General features: G+C 33.1%; 1 protein-coding gene across 24 annotated transcripts in view; it reads right to left on the reverse strand.

The window, feature by feature from the left end:
- The window catches only part of pHCl-1 (pH-sensitive chloride channel 1), a 66,619-nt gene that overhangs the window by 10,556 nt on the left and 31,564 nt on the right, over window positions 1-24,499 (reverse strand). For 8 of the 24 annotated variants that reach the window (XR_008404832.1, XM_053747695.2, XM_053747687.2 and 5 more), the window contains exons 2-10: window positions 10,715-10,804; window positions 5,701-5,790; window positions 3,543-3,631; window positions 3,323-3,418; window positions 2,478-2,542; window positions 1,977-2,129; window positions 1,461-1,611; window positions 1,035-1,175; window positions 468-542 (exon numbers count right to left, since the gene is read on the reverse strand). Coding sequence is in view for 23 of the 24 variants with exons in the window: in XM_053747695.2 (XP_053603670.1) it covers window positions 468-542; window positions 1,035-1,175; window positions 1,461-1,611; window positions 1,977-2,129; window positions 2,478-2,542; window positions 3,323-3,418; window positions 3,543-3,631; window positions 5,701-5,780 (850 nt within the window). In the remaining variant the exon portion in view is untranslated. The remainder of the gene's footprint in view (window positions 1-467; window positions 543-1,034; window positions 1,176-1,460; window positions 1,612-1,976; window positions 2,130-2,477; window positions 2,543-3,322; window positions 3,419-3,542; window positions 3,632-5,700; window positions 5,791-10,714; window positions 10,805-24,499) is intronic. The other 16 variants (XM_053747698.2, XM_053747710.2, XM_053747703.1 and 13 more) reach the window with 3 other exon arrangements.

Below are 24,499 nucleotides of genomic sequence, written 5' to 3' on the forward strand. Positions count from 1 at the left end.
AAAGAGGTGAAGGTCAGGTAAAAACGTGGATGTAAAATTCCAAATAACTCCATTCAGAGGCCTTGTCATTCGATACATTTTGAATTGCAATAAAATAACAAATTTCTAATAAAGTAACTACTATCCAGAATGTATGAGTAATGCGTGTTGTGTTCATATGCTGGTAAATGTAAATACTAGCGTAAATGGTTTTTTTGAAGACAAGGAGCAAACTATGTATCAAACACGTGCGGAACATACGAATACGAGTAGGTACACTTTACAGGCATGCAATGGGCAGATGAGTTGGAAACATAAATGCATTGTGATAATTGTTTTTCGTCCGGTGATAGATATGTATACCTCATCCGATATATTTTACACCAATCAGTTTTGTAACACAATTACGCCTTTACTCACACATAAGCGGAAAATATACGGCAAAGACGTCACCGGACTGAATGGTGGTCGTCCGGTGGACTAAGTACCTTGCTCCTCAAAGCGTCTCTGGCAAAGGTTACATGTCAGCTCTTCATCGTCTTCGTAAAGTGATATACCATCAGCTGCTTGCAAAGACGTTAACAAAATCTTACAATCTACTTTCAAAATTCCTTCTAAAATATACGTTTATAATGACAAAAACTGTTACTACTGCTATTTTTGTGTCAGGTAACAAAACAACCACGGCACCATGTCACTATGTACATGCGAATCGCTAGCTAGGCTCTAACACAAAATCACGATTTGTTATTAATGATTGTTAAAAAGTCACATTACACATACTAGAAGCTAGTTACTACGTTATTGTCAATGATATAAAATGAAGTTGTAAAAAATAACCTTTATTACAAATCAAGACCAAGCTGAAAAGAGTTAATCAGAATTTCAGATTACCATGTTTGATTTTCTCTTGTGCGGTAAAGGGATTTGTGCTAAAAAGAATTAAAACATAAAAGGATTTGGGAGTCTAGTCTACACAAGTATGGTTAAAAAAGGTTATGTAGTCATGTCATGTAAGCGTTGAGATGTGATGACTTAGGTGTGTGGATGGTTACCTCTCCAGCTAGCCTTGATGGGGCACGGGATGGTTTGGTTCTGGATAAGGTACGCATTGAGGGTAGTCAGCGAGGGCGACTTCCTCAATGTGTCCTCGTCATTTTTCCACACGTAATTGATAGCTGACTGCTCATACGATACTGTAATCGACGATAGAAAAAAATTACAAATAAGTAAGTAGAAATTAAGTTATTTTTGCGGTTGAAATTATTTTTTTGTGGAATTGATAAAAACTTTGTTAGTTATTACTTATTGTGATAGAAATATTTATGATTGTCTGTATTTATTTAACATGAATGATCATACTATTCAAATTAATTTAAAAAGTTACATTTATTAGTAAGATAATAGTTTATTTTTCTGCATTCAGAATAGACTCCTGATTTTAAATTTTCGTGTTCTATGTATATCTATGGTTTACTCACTACTTTCTAAGGCAAATGAACACAATGGGTCGTCGAAAGGGAAGATGTTGAGTCTCCCCTGGCAGGAGAGTATCAGATGCCGCCGCATCAGATAGTTTATGGTGCCATTGCGGTAGATGCGCAGCGCGAAGTGCATCGGGATTATCGGGTCCTGGAAAATAACAACGAAATCCAATTTAAAAAAGATATTGTTGTTGCGTTTATCCCGATCAGTGAGAGAGAATTAATATGGCTAATGATGATTTCGGGTTCACAAATTTGAGAAAGAAGATGCGTTATACATTTTATAGTGAAAAGTTTCATTAATGCCTACTTCTTCCTGTAACATACTCACGTTGAATCATGTGTGCTTTTGAAAGAATAAAGTGCATGTTGAAATTTTGATAGCAGTTGGAAAGTTGTGGTAAGTTAATAGATAGAATAGATACATTAATGCTAATAAATATCAGTAGTACTCAATTTTATTGCTTCTACCAAAATCACTAACAACTAACAATAAATGGATTAAATTCCCACCTTAAAGTCTCCATGCATAATGAAATATGTGTCTGGCAGCCAAATGTCTTCGTGATGATGAATAGCGTTTAGAAAGTCGTAGTGAGACTGATTGGAATATCTGAGCCGAGGGTCGTACCACTGCTGCTGTAGTAAAAACTCCACCTCGTATTTCTGAAACAGACGATCACATGTGTTATTTTAAGACGTTAAGATCAGGTTAAATTAATATGAAAATAATTGCAACATACTTGGCAAAAAATACAGATACAATAATACTGTATAAACTATTAACACTAGTTAGTAGATAACCAGTGTTAAAGAGTTACTAAAATTTAAAACTTCATCTTATGAATATGACTAACATATTTTTGTCTACAAGACGACCAGCTCATCATAGCCATAAATCATAGCGGCACAAAATAGAGGAGAAAATGACTAAGTAAATACCAAAAAATAATAAATAGAGAAACATTTAGAGGAAATAAAATGCAAGAAGAAATATATAAACGTAGAACTTACAAGACTAGATTCGTCTGGAGATGCTAAACTAAGAAGTAGCACGCTAACATTTACGGTGAGGACACCTGAAAATCAATACAGATACATTCGACCACATGTATGTTAGAGAAGTCATGATTATACACAGTACAGTCACACGGTTTGGCATGCTCTTTACTAATAGAAGTGCTAAGATTTCATTAGGTACCCACTTATTACATGAATATTTCATCTTTGTCAAATATAAAAAAGAACAGAAAAAGGCGGAAATTAATAGCAAACCGATTGACGTTCTATTGAAAATGAAGTTTTTTGTCTGTTCCAATTCCATAATAAAAATGAAAGAATGTTTTAATTAATCAATGAAGGTTAGATATAATCAAATTGTGTTTAATGTTTGTGAAAAGAGAAAATCATTGGCGGTAATAAAGCGTGACCTTAACATAAACGCATGATAGTTTTTTCTTATTACTCTTTAATCAATGTAAACGAACAATAATTTTTGGTATTTATAAAACAGAACATTTTTAAATAAGAAGATATAGCACAACAATAATATAGTTGATCTATTTATGATATAAGTAGTTTTATTATCTTGTATCTTAAGAGCTATTTGTCTATAACATCGAAACAGGGTGCATGGTAATTTGTTTGAAATTACATACGTAAACTACTACAAATAACCATATACAACAGCAGCAAGAGCTAAAGCGTAGGATGTCTACAATTGCGTGTGAAAGGAACCAACCTGGGAACTCGGAGTTGCGTGCAAAAAGTTGATTGTATAACATAAAAGACGCTACACTTTAAGTAATATAATGCAGGAAATTAGGATTTCTCTTTTCAAAAACATGAACACAACGCACCACGGTTGTGCGAGCGAGGCCGCAGCGATGAAAACCCGACTTTATTTTGAGCCAAAGAGTCGTTGGGCGAGGTTAGACCACAACAGAATTCTGGATCTGCAATATCACATCAATGTTTCAAGTCTCGCAATGCAGCAGTTTGTATCTATTGCATTTCGTAGTCAGCAAACAAAAAAAAGTTAGCCAGGTATCGAAGGAGTGTGAAAAATGTAATATTTACCGTCTACGGGTGGAAGCAGTCTTTTATCATAGCGGGAATTTTTTAATAGATTGTCCAGTATCTCCTTGTCCGACTTTCCCGCGGCAAATCTGTAATCAAGAAAATTTCTATATTACGACGTATGTCATTGTCATACGTTCACTTCCAAGTAATTTTTCACTTTTTGGGGGCAACGAAATCGTGTAGATTACGAAAGGGGCGTGAAGACGATTAGCCAAAAACTCCAAACATTAGGAACAATTTATCAACGTCGCATATCATGGTAAATTAAGCGCGTGGGAACGCAGGACGTAGTACCTATAGCATTCTTGGTATTGATTTTAGATTAACACTTGCCACAACAAAAGTCTCTCTAATACAAACTCATATTGTAAATAAACAAATAGTACCAAATGTGCTATTCCAGGTTACAACAGTGTATAGTTTTAGGCAAATTAGTTCTGTTCTTCCGTGCTTGAGTTATTGATAAACTAAGTCGTTTGTTTAAGTATAAATACAGAATAATTACGTTGACAAACTAACAACATACAACAGCTTAGTCTAAGCATTAAGGTTGTATCAGAAACGAGCACAACATATTCAGAACTGTGACTGTGATAACTAGGTATGCCACGAAGGTAGTAACAAGATAAAAATATATAATATACTTAGTAATGGATTTTGAGAAATTTCTCCCCAACTATCTTTCGTAGTTGTATTTATTCTTTGTGCTTATTATAGTTTCTAAAATACAGTGTAGTAATATACAAGTAGGTAATACTAACAGAGATAAAACCAAGATAACAAAGGTAGCGAACTAACTTCATTTAAACAGTGCCATATGACTGAATCAATAGTCGTCACATGAATAGAACAAACTATCACACGGTTCATTGTACAAACACAGTTAGATAAGTTAAAGTTGTTTTCGAGTTAGCGTTCCGAATTTCCATAACAATGTTACAGTTTCACAAATAAGTAGATACATTGGGTTGATTAAGTTACCAGCGAGTGATTGTGGACTTGAATCCAAAATAATTGAAATAATGAATACAGATGAAGAATCAACTAACAGCGACACGGGGCTTCGCTCCGATTTTTTAAATTATGTATGCTCCAATTTGAGATTACCTGTATAATATGTCACTCAAGACGTTAAATAATCTTGGGAATTGGTTGAATAATTTTCATTTTAAGATTTCTCTCTTCGCAAACTTACAAACCGTTTCACTTCAGAAGACCTATAAATTCCAAATATATTTGGTGTCACAGAAAAATATTTTTAATAAATATTTTTAGATTGATATAATGCAGAAACCATTAGTGCAGTTTCCATAGAAATATTTTTAGATTGATATATTGCAGAAACCATAATCCAAATTATCAGCTATAGCTGCAAGAAAAAAATATTTATTTTATTAAACATACGAATCCTATTTACCTAAATATGAGCCTAGTCATGAACATTGGCCAAGGGCTAACAATGCAGACCTTTACCTACAGTTTTAGTTCAGGGGTCTATAAATGGAGCGTTCATGCTTGGCTGCGCGTGCCCCGGCCATCACGTTACGTCCGCCTCGCCGCCTGCCACGTTCGCTTTTCCACGCTTTTAAACGTCAACGTCCGTCTTCTAGAGTATTCTGTCCATTTTCATATTGATATATCCCATTTATATTCCATTGAGACTCATTATTAGCTTTTAATCTTATCAAATGTATTTTTGCAGAGAAAGAGTGTTTATTGATTTATACAGGGGTTTAATATAAAAATACTTGGCTGAACTCATGCAAATTCATAAAAAAGTGCCGTATTGCCGTGCTATATTCGTAAAATGGGAATTAATACATGGAACATGATTAAAAATTAAAAGAGACAACTAATTATTATTCGACTTACTAATTATATAAACGAATCGGAACAGAATTAGAATCTTATTGTGGTATAAATTGGAATCTAATTCCAATTCTTTATATATCTTTATTTAATGATTTAATTTATCTCGAAATTGGTCTATTATATAAGATTAAATAACTACACACACGACTGAATTACGTAGATACTTATTACGTTTGAATTTCTTCATTTTGTAAAGATTGCGGTATAGCAACCGATTAATAATTTAACGGAACAGTGTGTTATGCTTACATCTTAGATTACAGAAATGTATTCTGAGACTTACATGTCGGATGTGAGTGCGGACACCATGCTCAGCATGAGAGAAAAGGCCACTGCGCGTGCTACCACGCATGACCAACCCATATTAGGACATCTGAAAAGAAACGATATAGTTTTATTTAAATTAGCCAAAAATTTAATCTAGATAATGTTTCTTTTTAAAGTCTGTTTTGTATACCTTTTGATTTTTTATATATATTAAAAATAAATAAAGGTAAGCCCTTCTAGCGTGATAGGGACCAACACTGTTTAAATGAGTTTCTTTCGGCATTTCTTCTCAGCAGTGGTTCTTCCGAAATATCAGTAGTTTCTAGCTTTTGAGAAACTACTTTATAACATAAGTTTTGACGTAAAAAAGCAGGTACTTTTTCACGTCAAATTTTATGGTCAATATCTGATATTTGATAGGTCAAATTTTTGAATAAATTGATTTGATTTGATAAGACTTTTCCACAAACTCTAGCAAAAACGCCAATCTCTGCCTTGGTTTTCCTTAGATTTAATCATTACAATAGAATAGAAAAAAAACCTTCCATACCACAAAACGAAAAAAAAAGTAATTATTGAAAGTCTAACTAACTGCCTATAATTAAGTACAGTGAGCGACTTTTCTAACGAGAACATGAATATCATTTCATTTCAGTCACGAATTACAATAATTAATCATAACCTTATTCATTTTAGACTAAATAAGGTTCTACTCATATAGGTATTTTATGTAAGTAGGTTTTAGCTTCGCTTTGGTGTCCCCTTTTTTTTGGAATATGTTAATAGTTTATACCTACTACCAGACTACTACGTGGGACGGTATTTCAAAAAACACACGGTAATGTAGTATTTTTGAAAATACGTAATTAAATCATATCGCCATCGACGAGATCTGTTTAGAAAATGAATAGTGTCTCTATCGTTAGTAAATAGATAATTTTCCATTAAAATTTTGACGTTGTAGATACGATCACATTATCGCAAATGAGCTAATTCCACAGCGTACCAAATTTAATCAAGATTTTTCGCACTTGTATAAATAAATAAATAAATATATTAGGACAAATCACACAGATTGAGCTAGCCCCAAAGTAAGTTCGAGACTTGTGTTATGGGATACTAACTCAACGATACTATATTTTATAAATAGATACATATATAAATAAACATCCAAGACCCGGGGACCCAATCAGAAAAATATCATTTTCCATCATGACCCGACCGGGGATCGAACCCGGGACCTCTCGGTTCAGTGGCAAGAACTTTACCACTGCGCCACCGAGGTCGTCAAATATAGCTAGTATTATACAAATAAAAGTGATATCTACCTCAGATATATAAAAAAATAGAGATGTAATCGAAGTAGGTATAATGTAGGTACATAAGTCATGCAGTACTGTAGATTCAATGTCTTGTAATCGAATGTACTGCATATTTGAGTTTCTTATAATTACATGTATGTACGAGTATGTATAGATGCAGTAAGTAATTCGAGAGAGGCGCTATATAATAAAGGTATATATAATTGAACTACACATGAGCATGTTTATTGAGTCACGTAAAAAATGGGGTATTCAACTAGAGCGCAGGAGAGAGTGGTTTGTTTCGCAACAATGACTACAGAGTATATAATGAGAAACTTACCACATATTATTAAAGAAAAAAAGAAAGAAAGAAAACATTTATTTGCCAAAAACATATAGACAAATTGATGTCAAAATGAATTAGACCTACACGTTTTACCGAATATAGGTATGCAAATATAAATAAATAAAGAGGAGCATGCTATCCACTACAAATCCAAAACAAAAAAAAGAATTATAATGTATACTAGCCCTAAATTCTATCCGAGTCTATCATTAAAGAAATCATTTAAAGTTTAATAACATTTATCAGTTAATAAAGACTTGAGGTGCATTTTAAATAGATTTAAATTTAAGCTTTTATATTGATTTGGAATTTTGTTGTAAATTTTCGGTGCGATACATACTATGCTATTACCGAGTAAAGCAGTTTTTAATGGGTGCATGCAAAATCGATAGATATCTCGATGATTCCTCAATACAACATCAGTTAGACGAGGGAATAAATGAGCATTGGTTTTCACAAATGTTGCTACTTCAAGTATGTAAAGTGACGGAAGTGTAAGAATTTTGTGTTCTTTAAAAAACGGCTGACAACTATCAGTGCTTTGAAGTCTAAACATTGCGCGAATACAGCGTTATTTGCATTTTAAAAGCTATATCCTTATCCGTCGAATTGCCCCAAAAAATTATTCCATATCTAAGTATTGATTCCACTAAACCATGATAAGCAGTAAGAAGCGCTTTTATGTTTAATTCATTTGAGAGTTTAAATAGTACAAACGCCGAACTACTAAGTCTTTTACTAAGACCATCTATATGGGGTTTCCAGTTTAATTTAGAATCTATAGTTACCTAGCCCTAGAAATTTTGTTGAATCAACTTCTTTCAACACATGACCTTGATATTGTATTTTATAATTTTCCGTATCAATCGGTCTTTGACTAAAAGGCATTATATTGGTTTTGTCAAGATTTATCTTTAAATTATTAATATCAAGCCATTCAATTATGGATGTTAAAGTTGCATTAATATCTAATTGATAAATATTTACATCATTACATTTTATTGTTACCGTGCTATCGTCCGCAAATAAAGTCATATTATGTTTGATAGTGTTTGGAAGATCGTTAATATAGATTATGAAAAGAAGGGGCCCAAGCACACTATCTTGTGGAACACCATATAATACAGAACGTTCAGTTGATAAGTAATGTTGTTCCGATTTTGTTTTAGGATTGAATTTTGAAATTTCTGTTAACTGTTTACGATTAGATAAATATGATTTTATTAAATTAAACACATTACCCCTAATTCCGTACGCTTCTAGCTTGTCTATATAGTATGTCATGTTGAACATAGTAAACCTTTAAGACAATCTGAATCCACAATGTTTTTAGTAATTGCGTAAAAGTTTCTGAGACAGATGCCCAGTGCTCCCCAAATTCATTGTTCTCAAAAAATGCCGCCATTACAACTTCTTACTTCCAGACGGCTAGCAAATAAAAATTGGTGAATGGATTCTTGAGTTTTTTAATTACAATACTCAAAAATTAACTGGTACATCGAAATTTTGAAGCGCTGGAAATTTTCCGTATGTGTGTACTATGTATGGTTGTGAGTTATAGTAGCGAAAAAATATCACTTTTTTAGTTACAGAAATTCAAGGCACCGGTTATAATATAGTTAAGGGATAAGTTATGTATTTATTGATCCTTTTACGAGCGATGAAAGTCTTCGTAAAGAGGAGGCGTCATCGCTCACTGAGAAACTGAGTAGCGTGCCACAAGGCCGACTTTCAACGTGATATTACGATTTTTTTCAATGCTGGCTGAATTGAATACGTGACCCACTTTGAAAAGTTATGTTATGACGTCAATGAGCCTCGCAGACCGAGTTTGCATGTCATACATTCATGTTTAACTTACATTAAATACATGTTTGCAATTGCTTATCAATTTACAATCATGCCTGTTAATTGTTTTTATATTTTTTATAAGTATGACATTAATACAGTTATTGACGTCAGTAATAAGAAATAATTAATCAATAATATGTATGTGTAATATTATTTCTAGATAAAAAAAAACTACAGTACATATACAAAACTATCTATGACTTCCTGTAGTTGCCATCATCATCATTATCAGTATTAAATGTCAATTGTCAATTGGTGTATGCTTTCCTCGTCATCCTTCGTCGTGTATTTTGGTTTTAGGGCTTTCATTTTTTAGGACCCTTTTTCGGAGGTAAACCCAGTTTAATCACTGGCTGGGTGGGGACTGACTGGGTCGCCCATTTTTTTAAGGATCAATGTCCTGATCTGACCTGGATGTCCTTCATCAATAATGACTTAAACTTTAAGTTTAAAGAGTTCGGCCAATTTTTTGTTCCAATAATTAAACATACACTTTATGTATTCAGGACAGGGCTATGCAATTCTGCAAAAGTCACTGGCTACCACAGCACATTTCACCTCGCTGTGAGTAACTGCCTAAGCCCGTGACGTGACAGATCGCGCTCGGATTTAACGAATAGCCATTAATTTGTTTCGGGATAAAATGCCCTGCCACTTTACTTGCGAAGTCCGTAAGGCTAAGTTGGAGCCTTTTAGCAAATATTTTTCTGCTCTGAAAATGTGTAAGCTTTTTTATCAAACTTGATATCAAACAGAAGTCTCACTATATGTATACATGTATGCTCAGACATGAAGCGAGCTTCGTTGAAACTTATATACCGTTCCAGCGTTCTAGATTATAATATTCTGTGTGCGTTACAATGTAGAATTCGTTTCTTTCACGATAAAATAAAATATTACCCCGTCTATCGTGCAGAATCGAGTCACAATAGATACACAGTCTCATTGTAAAATAGACGTAAAGGGTATTATTATTAAACAAAATTTAATCCCAATTAAAAATAAATATTATAAATGCGAAAATAAAAATTTAAGCGGGCGAAACCGCGGTTAAACAGCTAGTATTACATAAAAACGGAAATGAGTTGAGAAGCGAATAAAGTAAAGAACAAATGGATTCGATTTGAGCCCGAATCTCTCAGGCGAGTCCCGCTAGATTAAACTTTTTATCAACTTTTTCGATTGTTCCCTCCTCGTACAAATTGCCGTCAATATATTTCCCGTGTACTACATCATAAATAGCACATTTTATTTGTACAGGTGAATTGAGTGCCTTTATTCTTTCTAAGACTTTAAAAGTAGAACGTGTTGGCGAAATTGAAAAGCGAGTTCAAAATCGTAGTATCATGTTTATATCGTGTTTGTCATGATAAGAGTAGCTAGCATAATATTTACGTACTTAGTAGGCAACTCACTCAGCACTGATGATGTCTATGAGAAAAAAAATCGTGGTCGCGTTGTCGTGGCAAACAGTTATTATATGTTGATAATAGGCTTCACAATGTCAATAATTTGTTTAAGTAAGGTACCTTTCTGCTGTCTGCAGAGTGTTGTCGGCATGTGGAGAGATCACCACGGCCGGTCGCGTCGCCGTCGGCTCACCATGTCGTGGTTACTCCCTGAAACAATATTCACATTTCATTTTATATCGAGTTTTTAGTCTTTTAAGATATAGAAAATAAATATCTAACACAATACCTTCTTTTCAAAATGTAGGTACCACGCTAAAACGGATGGACCTTTTTCATTACCAGTCGATTGAAATGGCTTATATCTTAGGAGAAAGGTCTATTTATTACTTTAGACATTAGATATTGTATACAAACGTACCACATGGAGACAGCGCCGCCGTAGCCTTGCGGTTTTAGCTACCAAATTACGGAGTCTCCTTGTGAATATTAAAACAAGTTGCGATACAGCATATTTGCATATTTATCGTATTACCATCCATACATTTGATACTGTCAGAGAATAAGAGCTAGATATAAATTTTATTGACTATGTTAATTAAGTTAGCTTTAAGATTCGAGTTGTTTGATTTAAATTGTATCATGGAAAACAAAGATGATATTTAAAATTATGCTGGCTGGGAATCTTGAGTAAACTATCTACAGATCTTTGAAAGAGAAACTGTTTACACTATCCTATAATGAACCTAATTTTTCGAAATAAAATGACGATCTTAAGTTTACGCGACACGGTTTCTTGAGAATTTGAAAAAATCTATATGTCATTCCATATTTATATTCTTCGTCTATATAATACATATTAAAACAATGTTATTTATGTTATATATTTATTAAAGATACTACCCGCTGACCATTCATATCATTAAGTAGAATCTGAATCACGAATAATAAAACCAAACATAATAAAAGAGTTCAATCAAACCAAAGTTTTAATGTAAATAAATTATTGGCTAAATGTAACGTATTAATACGAAAATTAATGAGATTTTTAACTAAAATTAAAATTGTTACAACATTGTTCTCTGAAGATAGAATATTAAAAGAACTGATGATAATTATATTTTTTTTAGGGTTCCGTAGCTCAAAAGGTGAAAAGGGAACCGTTATGCATTCACTTCGTCGGTCTATTAAGACTTCGTTTGTTTATTAGCGCTTAAATATATCAAGCTATTTACGACAAATACTCAGGTCTATGAATATCCTTATTTAGCTGTGAAATAATCAAAGCAGTCGGTCAAGGCGATCAAACGATATTACCATTTATATCGCATATTTTGCGATTTCACAGGAAAATCAAAGCCTAATTAAGTAGAATCTGAATCATGAATTTTAGCTGTAAGTAATGTATTACACCACATGTAAAGGAATAAATATGAAACACGTAAATTTATACTAATATCATAAATGCGAAAAAATGACTGTCTGCCTGTTCCATTTTTACGGCTAAACTCCTGTTCAAACATAGGATACTTTCTTTTCAAAACCCAAACTTTAAATTACTATGATGGTCGGTAAAAGTATGTATGAAAACCATGTCTGTTCTGCTTTCGCAGATATATTCACGCAGACGAAGAAGTGGGCAAAAGCTAGTATGTATATAGTTATATAATTAAAAATAAAATTTTACGGGACTATTCAGTGTGCGTGTCCTATTCGCTCTTGGCAGGTTTTTATTAGCTCTTGTTATGCTAACGCTTTGGGCCGTCCACAGAACATAAACCTTTTCCATTCGGTTAATGTATTTACATTTTTTAATTAACTCGACGTCTGCCATTTTATGGAATAACAATATTTCGTGCTTGTGACAGAAACCTTTTTTGGATTTCATTAAAATATATGATTTTATTTTATTCGTGTAACTGGTAGTTAAATAATAGAGGAACTTACAGTATATAGTTAGATTCTTCACAGTACATCCCAATAATAAAGCAGTAGCTAAACGATTTATTTTTATTACATTTTTCATCGACCACAGGAAAAAATATTTAGATATCCTGTATAATTTGCTTTCTTCTTCAATTAGAGGACTTAATAAAATGAACGGCACAATTAATTATGATGAACGCCAAGAATCTAGAAAAGTTCAAAAACTTATCGAATTGATCTTTACCTCTATGAACACCTTCAATTATTTATTGAACGCTTACAGTTCCGGTTTTATGGGTCTGTTATATAAGAATATAAACGGTAAATTTGTCTGGGTCACCGAGCACGAGATTGTAAAAGTGGTAATTACGTAACTAATTTTCAGCATTGTTAAGTCTTTTTACTTCTAGTCCAACCAAAAAAGAAAAAAAAATTGAAATAAAGAATTTTAAGAGCTTTGCTCGTGTTTGTGTTATATATAGGTATTTATTTTATAAGTATTTTTATACATTGCTATCTCTGCTTGATCTTATGGTTGACTGGTAGAGAATGCCATATAGCCACCATTTGTATATAGTATGTTTTTGGAAATGTTGTCAAATACTTGCAAATAAATAAATTTTAAATATTTTTAAAATCTTTTATAGTGCCACTGCTTGGCAAGGGTTACCCACATCGCCTTTACCCACAAAGAAACAGCAACGAAGAAAAATTAGGTAATTGTCAATTTAATTTCAATGTAAAATTACTTGTTTAGTTTAGGATGGATGTAATTAGTAGATAGGTACCACAGACCATTTTGAGGTTAAATGGTCTGTACCTACTAGGAATTAGTAGGTACAGTACCTACTAATTCCTCGGTGCGGGACTACTTAGGTATCTTTTTAATGGAAAATTGGCAAAACCATCGTTTGGCTAAACAATGAATCCATAAAATTAAAAAATGAAGTGAAGTAAACATTTTATGATTTGTTGTATAAGAGCGGAATCGGGGTAAAAGGTATACCTACAAACAAAAGCATATAAATAATTCACAACTTGCCAGGAAAATCTGGCCTACACCTGGGGATTTCCAAGGCATAACTCAATGTGTATCCGGTTACATCAGGTTTCATCCCTTAAAACCCGAGTAACCCTGCTTACGCTTGTGCGTTTTTTTTGTTAGTACCATACATGCTTTGTACCTTGGCTTGAGCCTAATCATCTTTCTTCTTTAAGGGAAGTCTGTAGTACACACGTACGTGCATATATAAATTATTTGAACCAGTTGATAACAAATAATTTTTATATTCATAAATTGTACAACTATCTGTAACCAGCGTTGACCTCGGAAAATTTTTATCAAAATCGACCCAGCGGTTTAGTCGTGAACGCGTGACAGACAGACACACTTTCGACTTTATACATATTTGCGTAATTACTGATACTACTTTTACTCTTCTCTCTTTTGATAGAATCGCGGCTTTATTTACGACTAGCTTTTGCCCGCGGCTTCGCCCGCGTGAATTTCATAGTAAAATCTCAGTAATTTTTTTATCACGTACTCTGTAAGACTGGTAAATATATTACTCAAATTCGCATTTTTTCTCATCTTTAGTTCAATTTTCTGTTTCCCGCTGCGTGTCTCGTCCCACAAACTTGTCCAATCCCGCGTCCTACTAGTAGTTGTTAAAATTGAAATTCATAATTTTCAGTGACAGGTTGACAATCGCCTGTGAACAATGTCCCTTGATTGACTTTTACAACATATAATAAGAAGCGGGCACATTTTACGTATTTCTTTCACTCCTAAACGAATAATACCATGGAAGTATAACAAAATTTTGTAAACTCCTGACTTTGTTATTTATAATACCATATAATTTAAAACTTGTGCTAGAAAATTATAAAGTAAACGTTGAGATGGCCTTGGAAACACACGATAGTTCCTCTAGAAAGCTAGAGTAGGGGTCATGTCACAAAATTAGCCCAAGGCATTGCCAGTCATCAATTAAAGAGGGTGTAAATGTTGCACATTAGCTACGTTCGGCTTGCTTGGGGATTTTTATGTTGTAATCCCACTAATATTATAAAGGCGAAAGTTTGTGAGTATGTTTATTACTTCTGCACACTCAAACGGCAGGGCAAATATAAAATTGGTATTGAGGAAATATAGTTTACTCTTTATCCCGAATTTACGCGATTCTCATTCCATTTGGATTCCCAGCAGTTGGTCAAAGAGTAGATAGCGCTGTGCAAAAATTACAACGTTTTAATAATTATAAACTAAACTATGCAGGGTCCTACGTGTAAAGATATAATAATAAAGATTTGTATTAAAAGAAAAATAATTTGTAAATAAAGAAAAACACATCAGGACGTGACTACTTAACAAATTCTATGCTACAAAATAAATTAAGGAACGATGTAAACCTGCATAAGTGGAACTCCCTTAACCATTTGACGGAGATAGATAAAAAAAAAAGGTTTCCAAAACTTAGCTAATTTTATTCTGATTTCACTTTATTTTGTACAGCAACGTAAAACATTTACTGAATATGGGTTGAGGTTTTATTCTCACACAAATTATACATATTTATTCAGCCATGCCATACGTCAGACAGGTATGAGCCTTGGGAATAGGGTAATTGAGTTTTGGAACAAATCCAAATGCAACATAGATGAGATCCATATTCAAATACAGCTTGACTGCTATACACATATAGCTGGCAGCATAATTGCAGTATAATAGGCCCACTCTAGTGAATTTCGTACGAGGAAATAATGCGATAAAAGCCTTAAAAGATAAGCTTTTAAGGCTTTTATCGCACAGTCGCCTCGTTCACCTGTAACAACTGCTGTTGTGGCATTCACAAAGAGTTGATGTCAGCAGAATCTTCAACAATGTAAGAGTTTATTGCAAAGGCTTTAAAGTGCCACAGCTGCAAAAGGAACTGATACCACACTTAGATAGTGGGGACACAAGTTCTTATAATTAAAACTTTTGAAGGACAGTTTCTTTTTACGAGTATTAATATGTGAATTAATTATAAAAGTTGTTACAGGCGGATATTGGGCAATATCTACTACTACGATGTCCTTGAAATATATAATAATATGATAACTCGAGACCATAGAGAAATATCGGTCGAGACTAATAAACTGCTGCAGTATACGATTTGGCGTAGCATATCTCGTAGCACCGGCGTAGCAGCATCTACGAGGTAGCTACGAAATATGCTACGACGAAATATTTATCTAAAAAGCGAAATGATACATTTATATTTGTAATTAAGTTACAAAATATTATGAAGTCTGTATAATTCGAGTATCCAAAATAACGCTCCGTAGGGTCGTAAAAGAAAACTTTGCGAAATTAAACGCACTCTGGAAGGGAGCATTTACAGAAAGTATATAGCGAAACATTTTTCATTTTAATCTCACTTTCGCCTATTTCATAATTTTAATTAAGTAATACATTAACTCGAATGCAAGAGAGAAGAGTTTTGTCATTACAATTTAAGTTTATATTTTAGGAATTTTTAGTACAGTCAACAGAACATTGAGTTACGCTTCACGAAATTCATTCTATGGCGCAATTCGAATTCTATGGCGCAGTAAAAGCGGCGAGTTTGCAATAAATTTGGGTAGGTTGATGTGCTGTTGATTGTACCTAAGCGATTACTGAAAATTCCTAAAATATTTTTTTCATTGTATAATTCACTTTGCGATACTATGAAAAATTATAAAGAAGGTAAATGAAAATTATCTTCTATTCTTATAATCTATTTTTAATTTTTGTTTTTTAATGAACATGACGCATGAAATTTTATTGAATAAATAAAATATTAAAATATTGTTAAAATTATTCTCCATAAATCATTTTGTCGTTGAGGCTTTGCTCTCAAAACCCATCGGAACTTTGGGACTTTCAATTCATCGTTCCTTTGAGATTGAATTTCCTGAAACTTCGTTTTGTCATCGGAAGCTTTTGAGGAAACGCTTAACTTTATCAATGACCAGATTTAACTCTTGTTGGTCCAAACTGACGCAGCCTTTAAAAAGAAATTAAAAGCATTTTAAGCTTAGGGGCGCCATTTGTTTAAAATGATTGCTTATAATAAGTTTCTATGTTAAGTTTGCTAATCTTGTTAAGACTAGGCCAGCAACACCATCAATTTATTAAAATCTTTTAATCAATAGTGGACACTAAAAAAATACCACGGGAGATTATGTTACACTATATCACTGAATAGCGAGCGCGCTCTTAATTCATTATTCGTATTTGTAAAGTGCATTTTTCTTAATATAATTTATTTAATTATTCTGTTATATTCATACGTTTCACGACGAAACAAATTAAATTCTGGCCCTAAAGCCTAATATAGACATAAATAATATGCCTCAAAACCATAGACAAAATCTTTTCCTGCCTGCAAAGCCTTGATCCCAATAAAGGCATATACAAATACCCACATTTCCCGCTTGTAGCTGGAGGACGGGACAATTAACCCCTGACTGGGTCAGAGAGGCTTTGTAAAAGGCCCCATGTGGCGATCTCCGCTTGTATCACATCGAAGCGATTTCTTTTAAACTAAACATTTTTTCTTCTTTTGCAGCCGATAACTGCGATTTTGATATATAAATGAGTGATTTTTATTATACTTCTTAATCTTATTGCTAGGATTTACTTTGCTAATATACCTAGTACATATAGGTAAGTATGTTCTAAATATGTTTTTCTAAGTATGTTTAGTATACTACTAAGAATTTAAACGAAAAGTGTAATAAAATAAAAATTACGATGCACAGGTTACATGTTAATAAAACTGTATTATTTAATTAGGAATTCTATCACAAACTCGTGGACCAAGCTAATAAAGTAAAGTAATTAATTCCGCTCGGGTTATTGACTTCACAACTACGTTCCCAGCGGAATACCATGCACCGACAGAGTTACAATTGCAAATACTGCCTTATTAATTGTGTACACCTAGATGTGTTGACTGTTATTGCTAAATGGAAGTAAAGATAAAGAGGCTCGTGGATTATTTTTCTGTGCGATGTCATAGTTATATTCTATATCTATATAAAATAAATATATTTTACTATGTTCTTAACTAATATTTTTGTCAATATAAAGTTATGGAATAGTTATGGTCTTATCATAATTATTCCATAACTTTATATATTCTCATCATTATGAGATTGCCATTTTTTTTAAATCAAATATGACAAAGCGTGTGTGTGTATTATTTTTTTACATTAACAAAACACTAAAATTTGCTACTATCACTTCGGTCACTATTTTAAGATTCTATTTGATCTACGTTCATAAAACTATGCTAAATTTAGACTTTATTGTCTTTTTTATTATCGTACGTCAAATCTAATCTAATAATCTTTAGACCGGCAGTCTTTTATAGTAAACATAATAATTCTATCCGAAGTTCATGTATTCGTAATATCCATAACCCGGGTTTCTCTATGCGATACTAAACAACAGCATTACGTTTTCATAAAGCTTCGTGTGCGTGAAACCATAACTCTTCATTATATCTTACTTTCCTAAATAAAGGTGTGCGCACATCGCCGCTATATTTCAGAAATAAGGAACTCTCATCTGGATACTGTTGCTTCCATTTTGAAACCATTCTGGCTGACAAGATCAAAGGAACTTAGAGTAATTACTGTACAATAGATTGGACACAATTCTGTTCTATAGTATGCCTAAAGCAATATCTACCTATATATTAATACTATATAATAATAATACCTATTTATAATAGTAAGAATAAATAACAAAAATCTGTATGAAGCGGTGGTGGTCTCATGGTTAAGACGCCTGTGAACCGAAAGATTCCAGGTTTGATTTGTACTTGTGCCACATGAGACTAATCTGTGGTATAGCAGTTTTCATCGACCACCACTTGCTACCGATGTAGGAAAACATCACGAGGAAACCTATCAACTTGCGTGAGAAGTGGAGAAGGCAAATCACTCCATTAATAGTGCCAAGAAAGTCATTGTGTGAGTTTAATTTCCACGTAATGTCCACGACCCTCAGCCATGAGGATACGACTATGAAGAAGAATTATAAGGAGTAGTAAAATTTTGCAGAGTCGACAAATTGGCACTATTTAATTGTTTGACCAATGGACACTTGACGAGAGACGAGCAATTTAAGGACTTTACTAATAGACAAAAAACAGACCAACCAAAAGCTACTAATGATTCACACTTGGCAAATATAATCGAAAAATTGTGCGGTTAAGCTTGAGCAATTGTTACTTGACGAATGATTACCAACATCGATTTATTTTATGATATTTTATCCTGTTGATGGCACCGTTGTGAGCAAGCCCTAAGTTACCTCTTTCTAATAGGATTACATTACATCGCAGAAATTAATATTGTCTGACAGACATCCTAGTTCATTTGGTGATTATTTTATTATAATTTTTAACATAGAAATGTTGTTTTATTACAAGAAAATAAAGATTCAAGGCAGCATACTTAGGTATCTTCAATATCAATAGCTAGCCGCAATATTTTTCTGTCTGGTTTTGGCTCTTGATTTAAAGTCGAGTACATAACTTTTAATTCAAAGATAAACCCTACATAATTTGACTATCTTAATGTGTACGACTATAAAAATATATAAGACTTGTTTCGAGTGAAAAATGTAACGTTTTTGCTTTCTAGTCATATCATAAACAGCAGAATGGTCGAGCGGTAATCGTAAAGTCGCAGACCTCCGCTATACAATTTTAATCTTATTGTGAGAGGTAGTGTAAACCAATATTGCGATTGCTTTCCGTCCCCGCTTTCTATCGAACTTGCAGGATATTGGAGAATTGGATAGGGTCGATAATGTAATATTGCAAAGAACCTTTAACACTACATTGTGTTTTAAAAGAAATTGTGAGATATAAAAATGTATTTTAAAAATTGTTAAATTAAGCTTTAACACAATCGTGAGAAAACATGCAATGTTAGTCTGTTAGCAATTCCATGGTTAATTTCCTAGCCATCAATATTTTTATCCCATGTCGGCAGAAGGATAAATATAATATAAGTTTAACGTGTCTGTAACTATATCTGTATATTGTCCGTGGCATCGTAGCAGCCAAACAGCTGAACCGATTTTGATTTAGTTTTTTTATTTGAAAAAGAATTTATTCGTAAGAAGTGTGCCTAGCTGACGAGAGGGGGCCAGCTACTTGGGATCTGGGTAATTTTATTTTTTTAATAATTTATAATGATTACATTAAGTACAATTTTCTACTTAATTGGGAAAACTATAATTTGAAATATTGAAAGGAATTTCTAAGCGTGCTCATGAAAAATACTTCTTTTAGATAATAATACATTTTGTTTGTCACTAAATCATAACAATACAACAAAAGATAGTCTCTCTTGACGAGACTAGCAAATTGACAACTGACGGCGCCAAATACAGACGACCGTATCCAAGCAACAAATTACGATATGATGGATGAGAGACCCAAAATAAAGCCAACACAGTCGAAGAATCATATGTGCAAACTTGTCCTAGTTCTCGCCGAGAGACATCGACTAAGATAATGAAATTTCGCTCTGTGTGTTCGTTATCTCTTATTGGATTCACAGGAAAAGAGGGATACCTGTCGTTTTTTGCGTAAAATGTATGAAGTACAGAAATCGCACTTGCATTAATTAAATTACAATAAGAAAAAATCAATTGTCTCATAAGTAGAGATTAATCTTTGGTAAAGGCAAAAAGAAACGAAACGCAGCCGCGTTTATGTCAACATTACTTAATGAGCAGGTTTTATGTTACCAAAGTTGATTAATTCATTTATTCACATTCATATAATGTAAGAAAATCTCTTCTAAATTAGCACTTATTGCGCAAACTTTTGAGTTTCTAAAATCTTCTTATTTTCGAATCGGAATAGCTATTCCGATTAGAGACCTCTGGTGGAGATATATGGCCCCTGTCAACTCCCCTGACTTGTCTTCAGAGTGCCTGTGATCGTGCGACATGTGACATTGAGGGCTACATCTACGAAGGCTATGTAAAAAGTAAACTGTAGCGTGGGACAGGAACTCTTTCTGCGTTATCTTTACTTTGCGTAGGTCGTGGTACCGCAAAGTGCGGACGCGACCGGCACACGAAACGGTCGAAATCAATATTGGCCGGTCTTCACATAGTTTCACAAAAACCGACCCTGCCGACAAAATAAAAAAATACTAGTTTTGAACCATTCAATGAAACCAGGGAATTTTCTGGCTCAAAGATTTGTTAACCAATATTGTAGTTTTTTATTGTAATACGTGGGTATAGATTACCATTTGATAATCTTGCCTAAATTTGAAGCCGTGGTCGCCACCATAATTTCAGCTACTACCTAGTTAAGAATTTTTCGGGAATAAAAAAAGTTCAAACTTATCAAAGCGATAAAAAGAACTACAGTTTTATTGATATTCGATAACGTGACGACTATAAATAACCACGGCAGTGTCGTTTTTTGGTCGGTCGGCCCAATTTACTAACAGTATTGTAGGCGAATTGTATGTAACAAGAGTTCGAGTGTACAAAATATATATAGGTAGCGTCCATTTCGATATTGCAAAAATATTAGTCGTCTGTAGGAACGTTCACATAACTATGTGAAAATCTTTTAGCACATTTTATTAACATTTAATATAAAAAGTGCAATGTTTTAAATAATGTTTGCTGTGCTGATTTGATTTTTTTATTGTTATAAATGTTATTTATCATATTACTTTTTTGTTAATTATTTAATGTCTTTCTATTAATATCGAAACTCCAAACAGTTTTTAATTTTTAATCTCAGTGTTGGATTTTTTACCTGATACCTCCTACCTAAGGCGGGGCATAAACAGCTTTTGATCACATTTTTATTAATGACAGTGAAGAAATACGTCCGTTTGTCATTTGGTGAGTAGTTATTTTCGACGGGCAGGAAATTAGCTGCTTAACTGGTCTTGGATGATAAGTGGCTACTCAATCGGAAAAACATTAACAGGACATAATAATCCATATACTGAAGGTCCTATATTATGCTATAGATAGTGCTGTATTAGTGACGTTGTATTGGCCCAGACAAACTTAATCGAGTGGACACGTTAAGAATAAGAGTGTCTAAGTTTTAGAATTAAATTGGCATGGTAAGAAATACACCTTCTAATGACAAATAATATAAATCGCGATATAAAAAAACAGTGGCCCGTATCCATCAATAATCTATGTTATTCATTATGATTTTTCGAGCGTAACGCCGCTGCCGACGCAAAGGACAAATGATTTTTATTATTCGATGTAACAAATTGATGATTATCGATGTGTTGATAAAGTTCGATGTTAACCTTTACTTTGTCTCCGAGTGTTGACCCCGAGCCCCGACTGTCGCGTGACTCTGTTTCACATTCTACACGATTTTGATAGTAATAATTTTAATAGAATTCACAGAATTGTAGGAAAAATTGTTTTGAACAAATCATAAAGGTAGTTCAATTTCTATTTATTTCACCGTGAAGAATCCAAAAGTTAGTTAACAAAATAAACACATGAAAAATAAATATAACGGTATAGGCATTTTTTAGCATATTATTAGTATTTACAGCGCGATGACCCCAAGAATAAAAGTGCCCAAATCGATATTGCGGTTTTGTCGACTGGTTGTTAATTTATTATCACTGTTATATGGTATCCTAGTTCTCGAGCCCGCGTGTAGATTATTTCTTCAAATCCGATTAATATTGGTATAATTATCGTCGCTTGCTAATATTTGTAACAACTTTAATAAAATAGTACTTATTTAAGATAGTCGTAGTTGCACATGAATACCAAAGACTTGCGACACGTGGAAAATATATAGGAAAGCGGATCGAGGAAAAGAAAATGAGTCTACAAATAAAAACGCAAGAACATCTGTGTCGTAATAGCTGAAAATTCAAGATAAATAAAAGTTTTTGCACACGTATATATTTGTCACTTCAAAAATGTGAATATAAAAGTAAACGGAGTTTCGTTGTCATAAATTTCCAAGAATATTCGTAATAATATTCAAAGTTGAGCTTTTTATGGTGCGATAACTTGCAAATATATTGCTTTTTAAAGCTATATTGCTGGTCGATCGAGTTCGTAGTTTTATTCATCGCAGTTTGTTGATGGTATGAAGTTGAATCAGCAACGTACCATACTAAAGTAATCAATCCTTCATGCTCATTTACTCCGTACTATAATTTTGTGCAATAATTCGTCGTATCGTTTTAATAAGTAGTACTATATATTACTTAGTATAGAGTTCTCGTTTGTTATATTTTTTATAATTGTATATAGTGAAGTATTTAACTTTTTATTGAGAACACAGCACATAGAGAAAAATCTGCTTCCACATGAAATTATATGTTTGCTGCTATATTGGAATGCGACGTTCCCTGGGGGACAGCACCGTGCCGAGGTGTGCGAATCATAAAAAAATATTATTTTCTTGTTTTCCTCATTGTAAAAGAAAATATACCGGGAGTTTGTTATGGAAAAAATGATGTGCACTTTTACGTCTATGTGGTTTTATATTAGAAAGACGTGAATGGTAATAATAAATTCCCAAATAAAAAAATTTTCAATAAAAAAACGATTGGTTGTCAATAATCAGTCATCATTTCATTTAATATCCATTGAAATCATCAACAAACAGATCATTAAAATGTACTATACAGGTGTTATTGTCCAATTATTGTTATATCGATAAGTTACCATGATATTGCACAACATAAAAACAAACCAAATAACAAAGCAGGCAATTACCTACATGAAGATTATGATACCTACTTATCTACATCAGAATGTTTGCGAAACCCATAGTTTACACGTTGCGTGACTTTTTTCATTTGTCCGCAGTATATTCGGGTCTAACATTTCCGTATGGTATATAAATAAACTTGAGTAAGGGGCTTTTATAGCTGTACACTTAATATTAACTGACAACCGGAAAAAGTATATAATATTTCTTATACCAGTAAGATATAATCTACTTAAACCCATAGGTTGATTCGTGAGTGAAACACGTCTTGATTTGTGCAAAAATTCTTATACCCAAATATTTTGACTACATAACATATTTTACAATTTGGTATCCTTTCTGACTTGTACAGAGGTCTTGTACATGTAAATAAAATTTAGCCATAAAGTTAAAATCAAACCGTCGTCGGTGGACCCCATTTTTTGCAATTTGAGCTAGATTAAAAAAAGTCAACGTGCCTACCACTACCTATTAGGTAGTAAATAAAATTATTTATTGTAAAACAAGGCGATATACGCTGCCGCCATAGTAAGCTATTACTACTATTACAGGGCAGGTATCTATTGAGTAAATAGGTGCCTCTTTTAAAGTTTCATCCAACGTTTGACCGTTTCAGAATGGAGTAGGCTTAAAATAAACGTCGTTCTAAATATAGATCGGCAAATCGAGACTAATTTAGTACAGAGTTAACGTTGAGACATTATTTCTAATTGAGTAGTTGACATCGGGAATGCGCAATGATTTTGAACTTTATACTCATGGGAATTAAAGTATTAATGAGTAATATTACTGTCGCATGTTCCACATTGACATTGTAAAAATAACCATGGAAAAATCAGATGTGACATCATCTTCCGTGAATTTAATAATGTATTCAACGACGTCCATACTGGGACAATCTTGGGTTCGTTGATCACAATTATTGTGGTGTCCATCATAATTATATGAGGAAAGCTAACCGATGGTTATTAATAATTTTTAATTGCTTTTAATGCATTGGTTTATTTTGAGTTCATGGCACTTATTATAACTATTAAGTACCTAAGTAGGTACCTATTTATAGATATAATAATATTTTTAATTTGTATTTATATGTGTCTCAGCAATAAAAGAATTTTATTTTATAAGTATCTCGAAATCTTTATGTACGGTCTAAGAAAATAACATCTAATACAAATAAAAAAAA

The sequence above is a fragment of the Plodia interpunctella genome, chromosome 7 (genome assembly GCF_027563975.2).
Source record: "Plodia interpunctella isolate USDA-ARS_2022_Savannah chromosome 7, ilPloInte3.2, whole genome shotgun sequence".
Lineage (NCBI taxonomy): Eukaryota > Metazoa > Arthropoda > Insecta > Lepidoptera > Pyralidae > Plodia > Plodia interpunctella.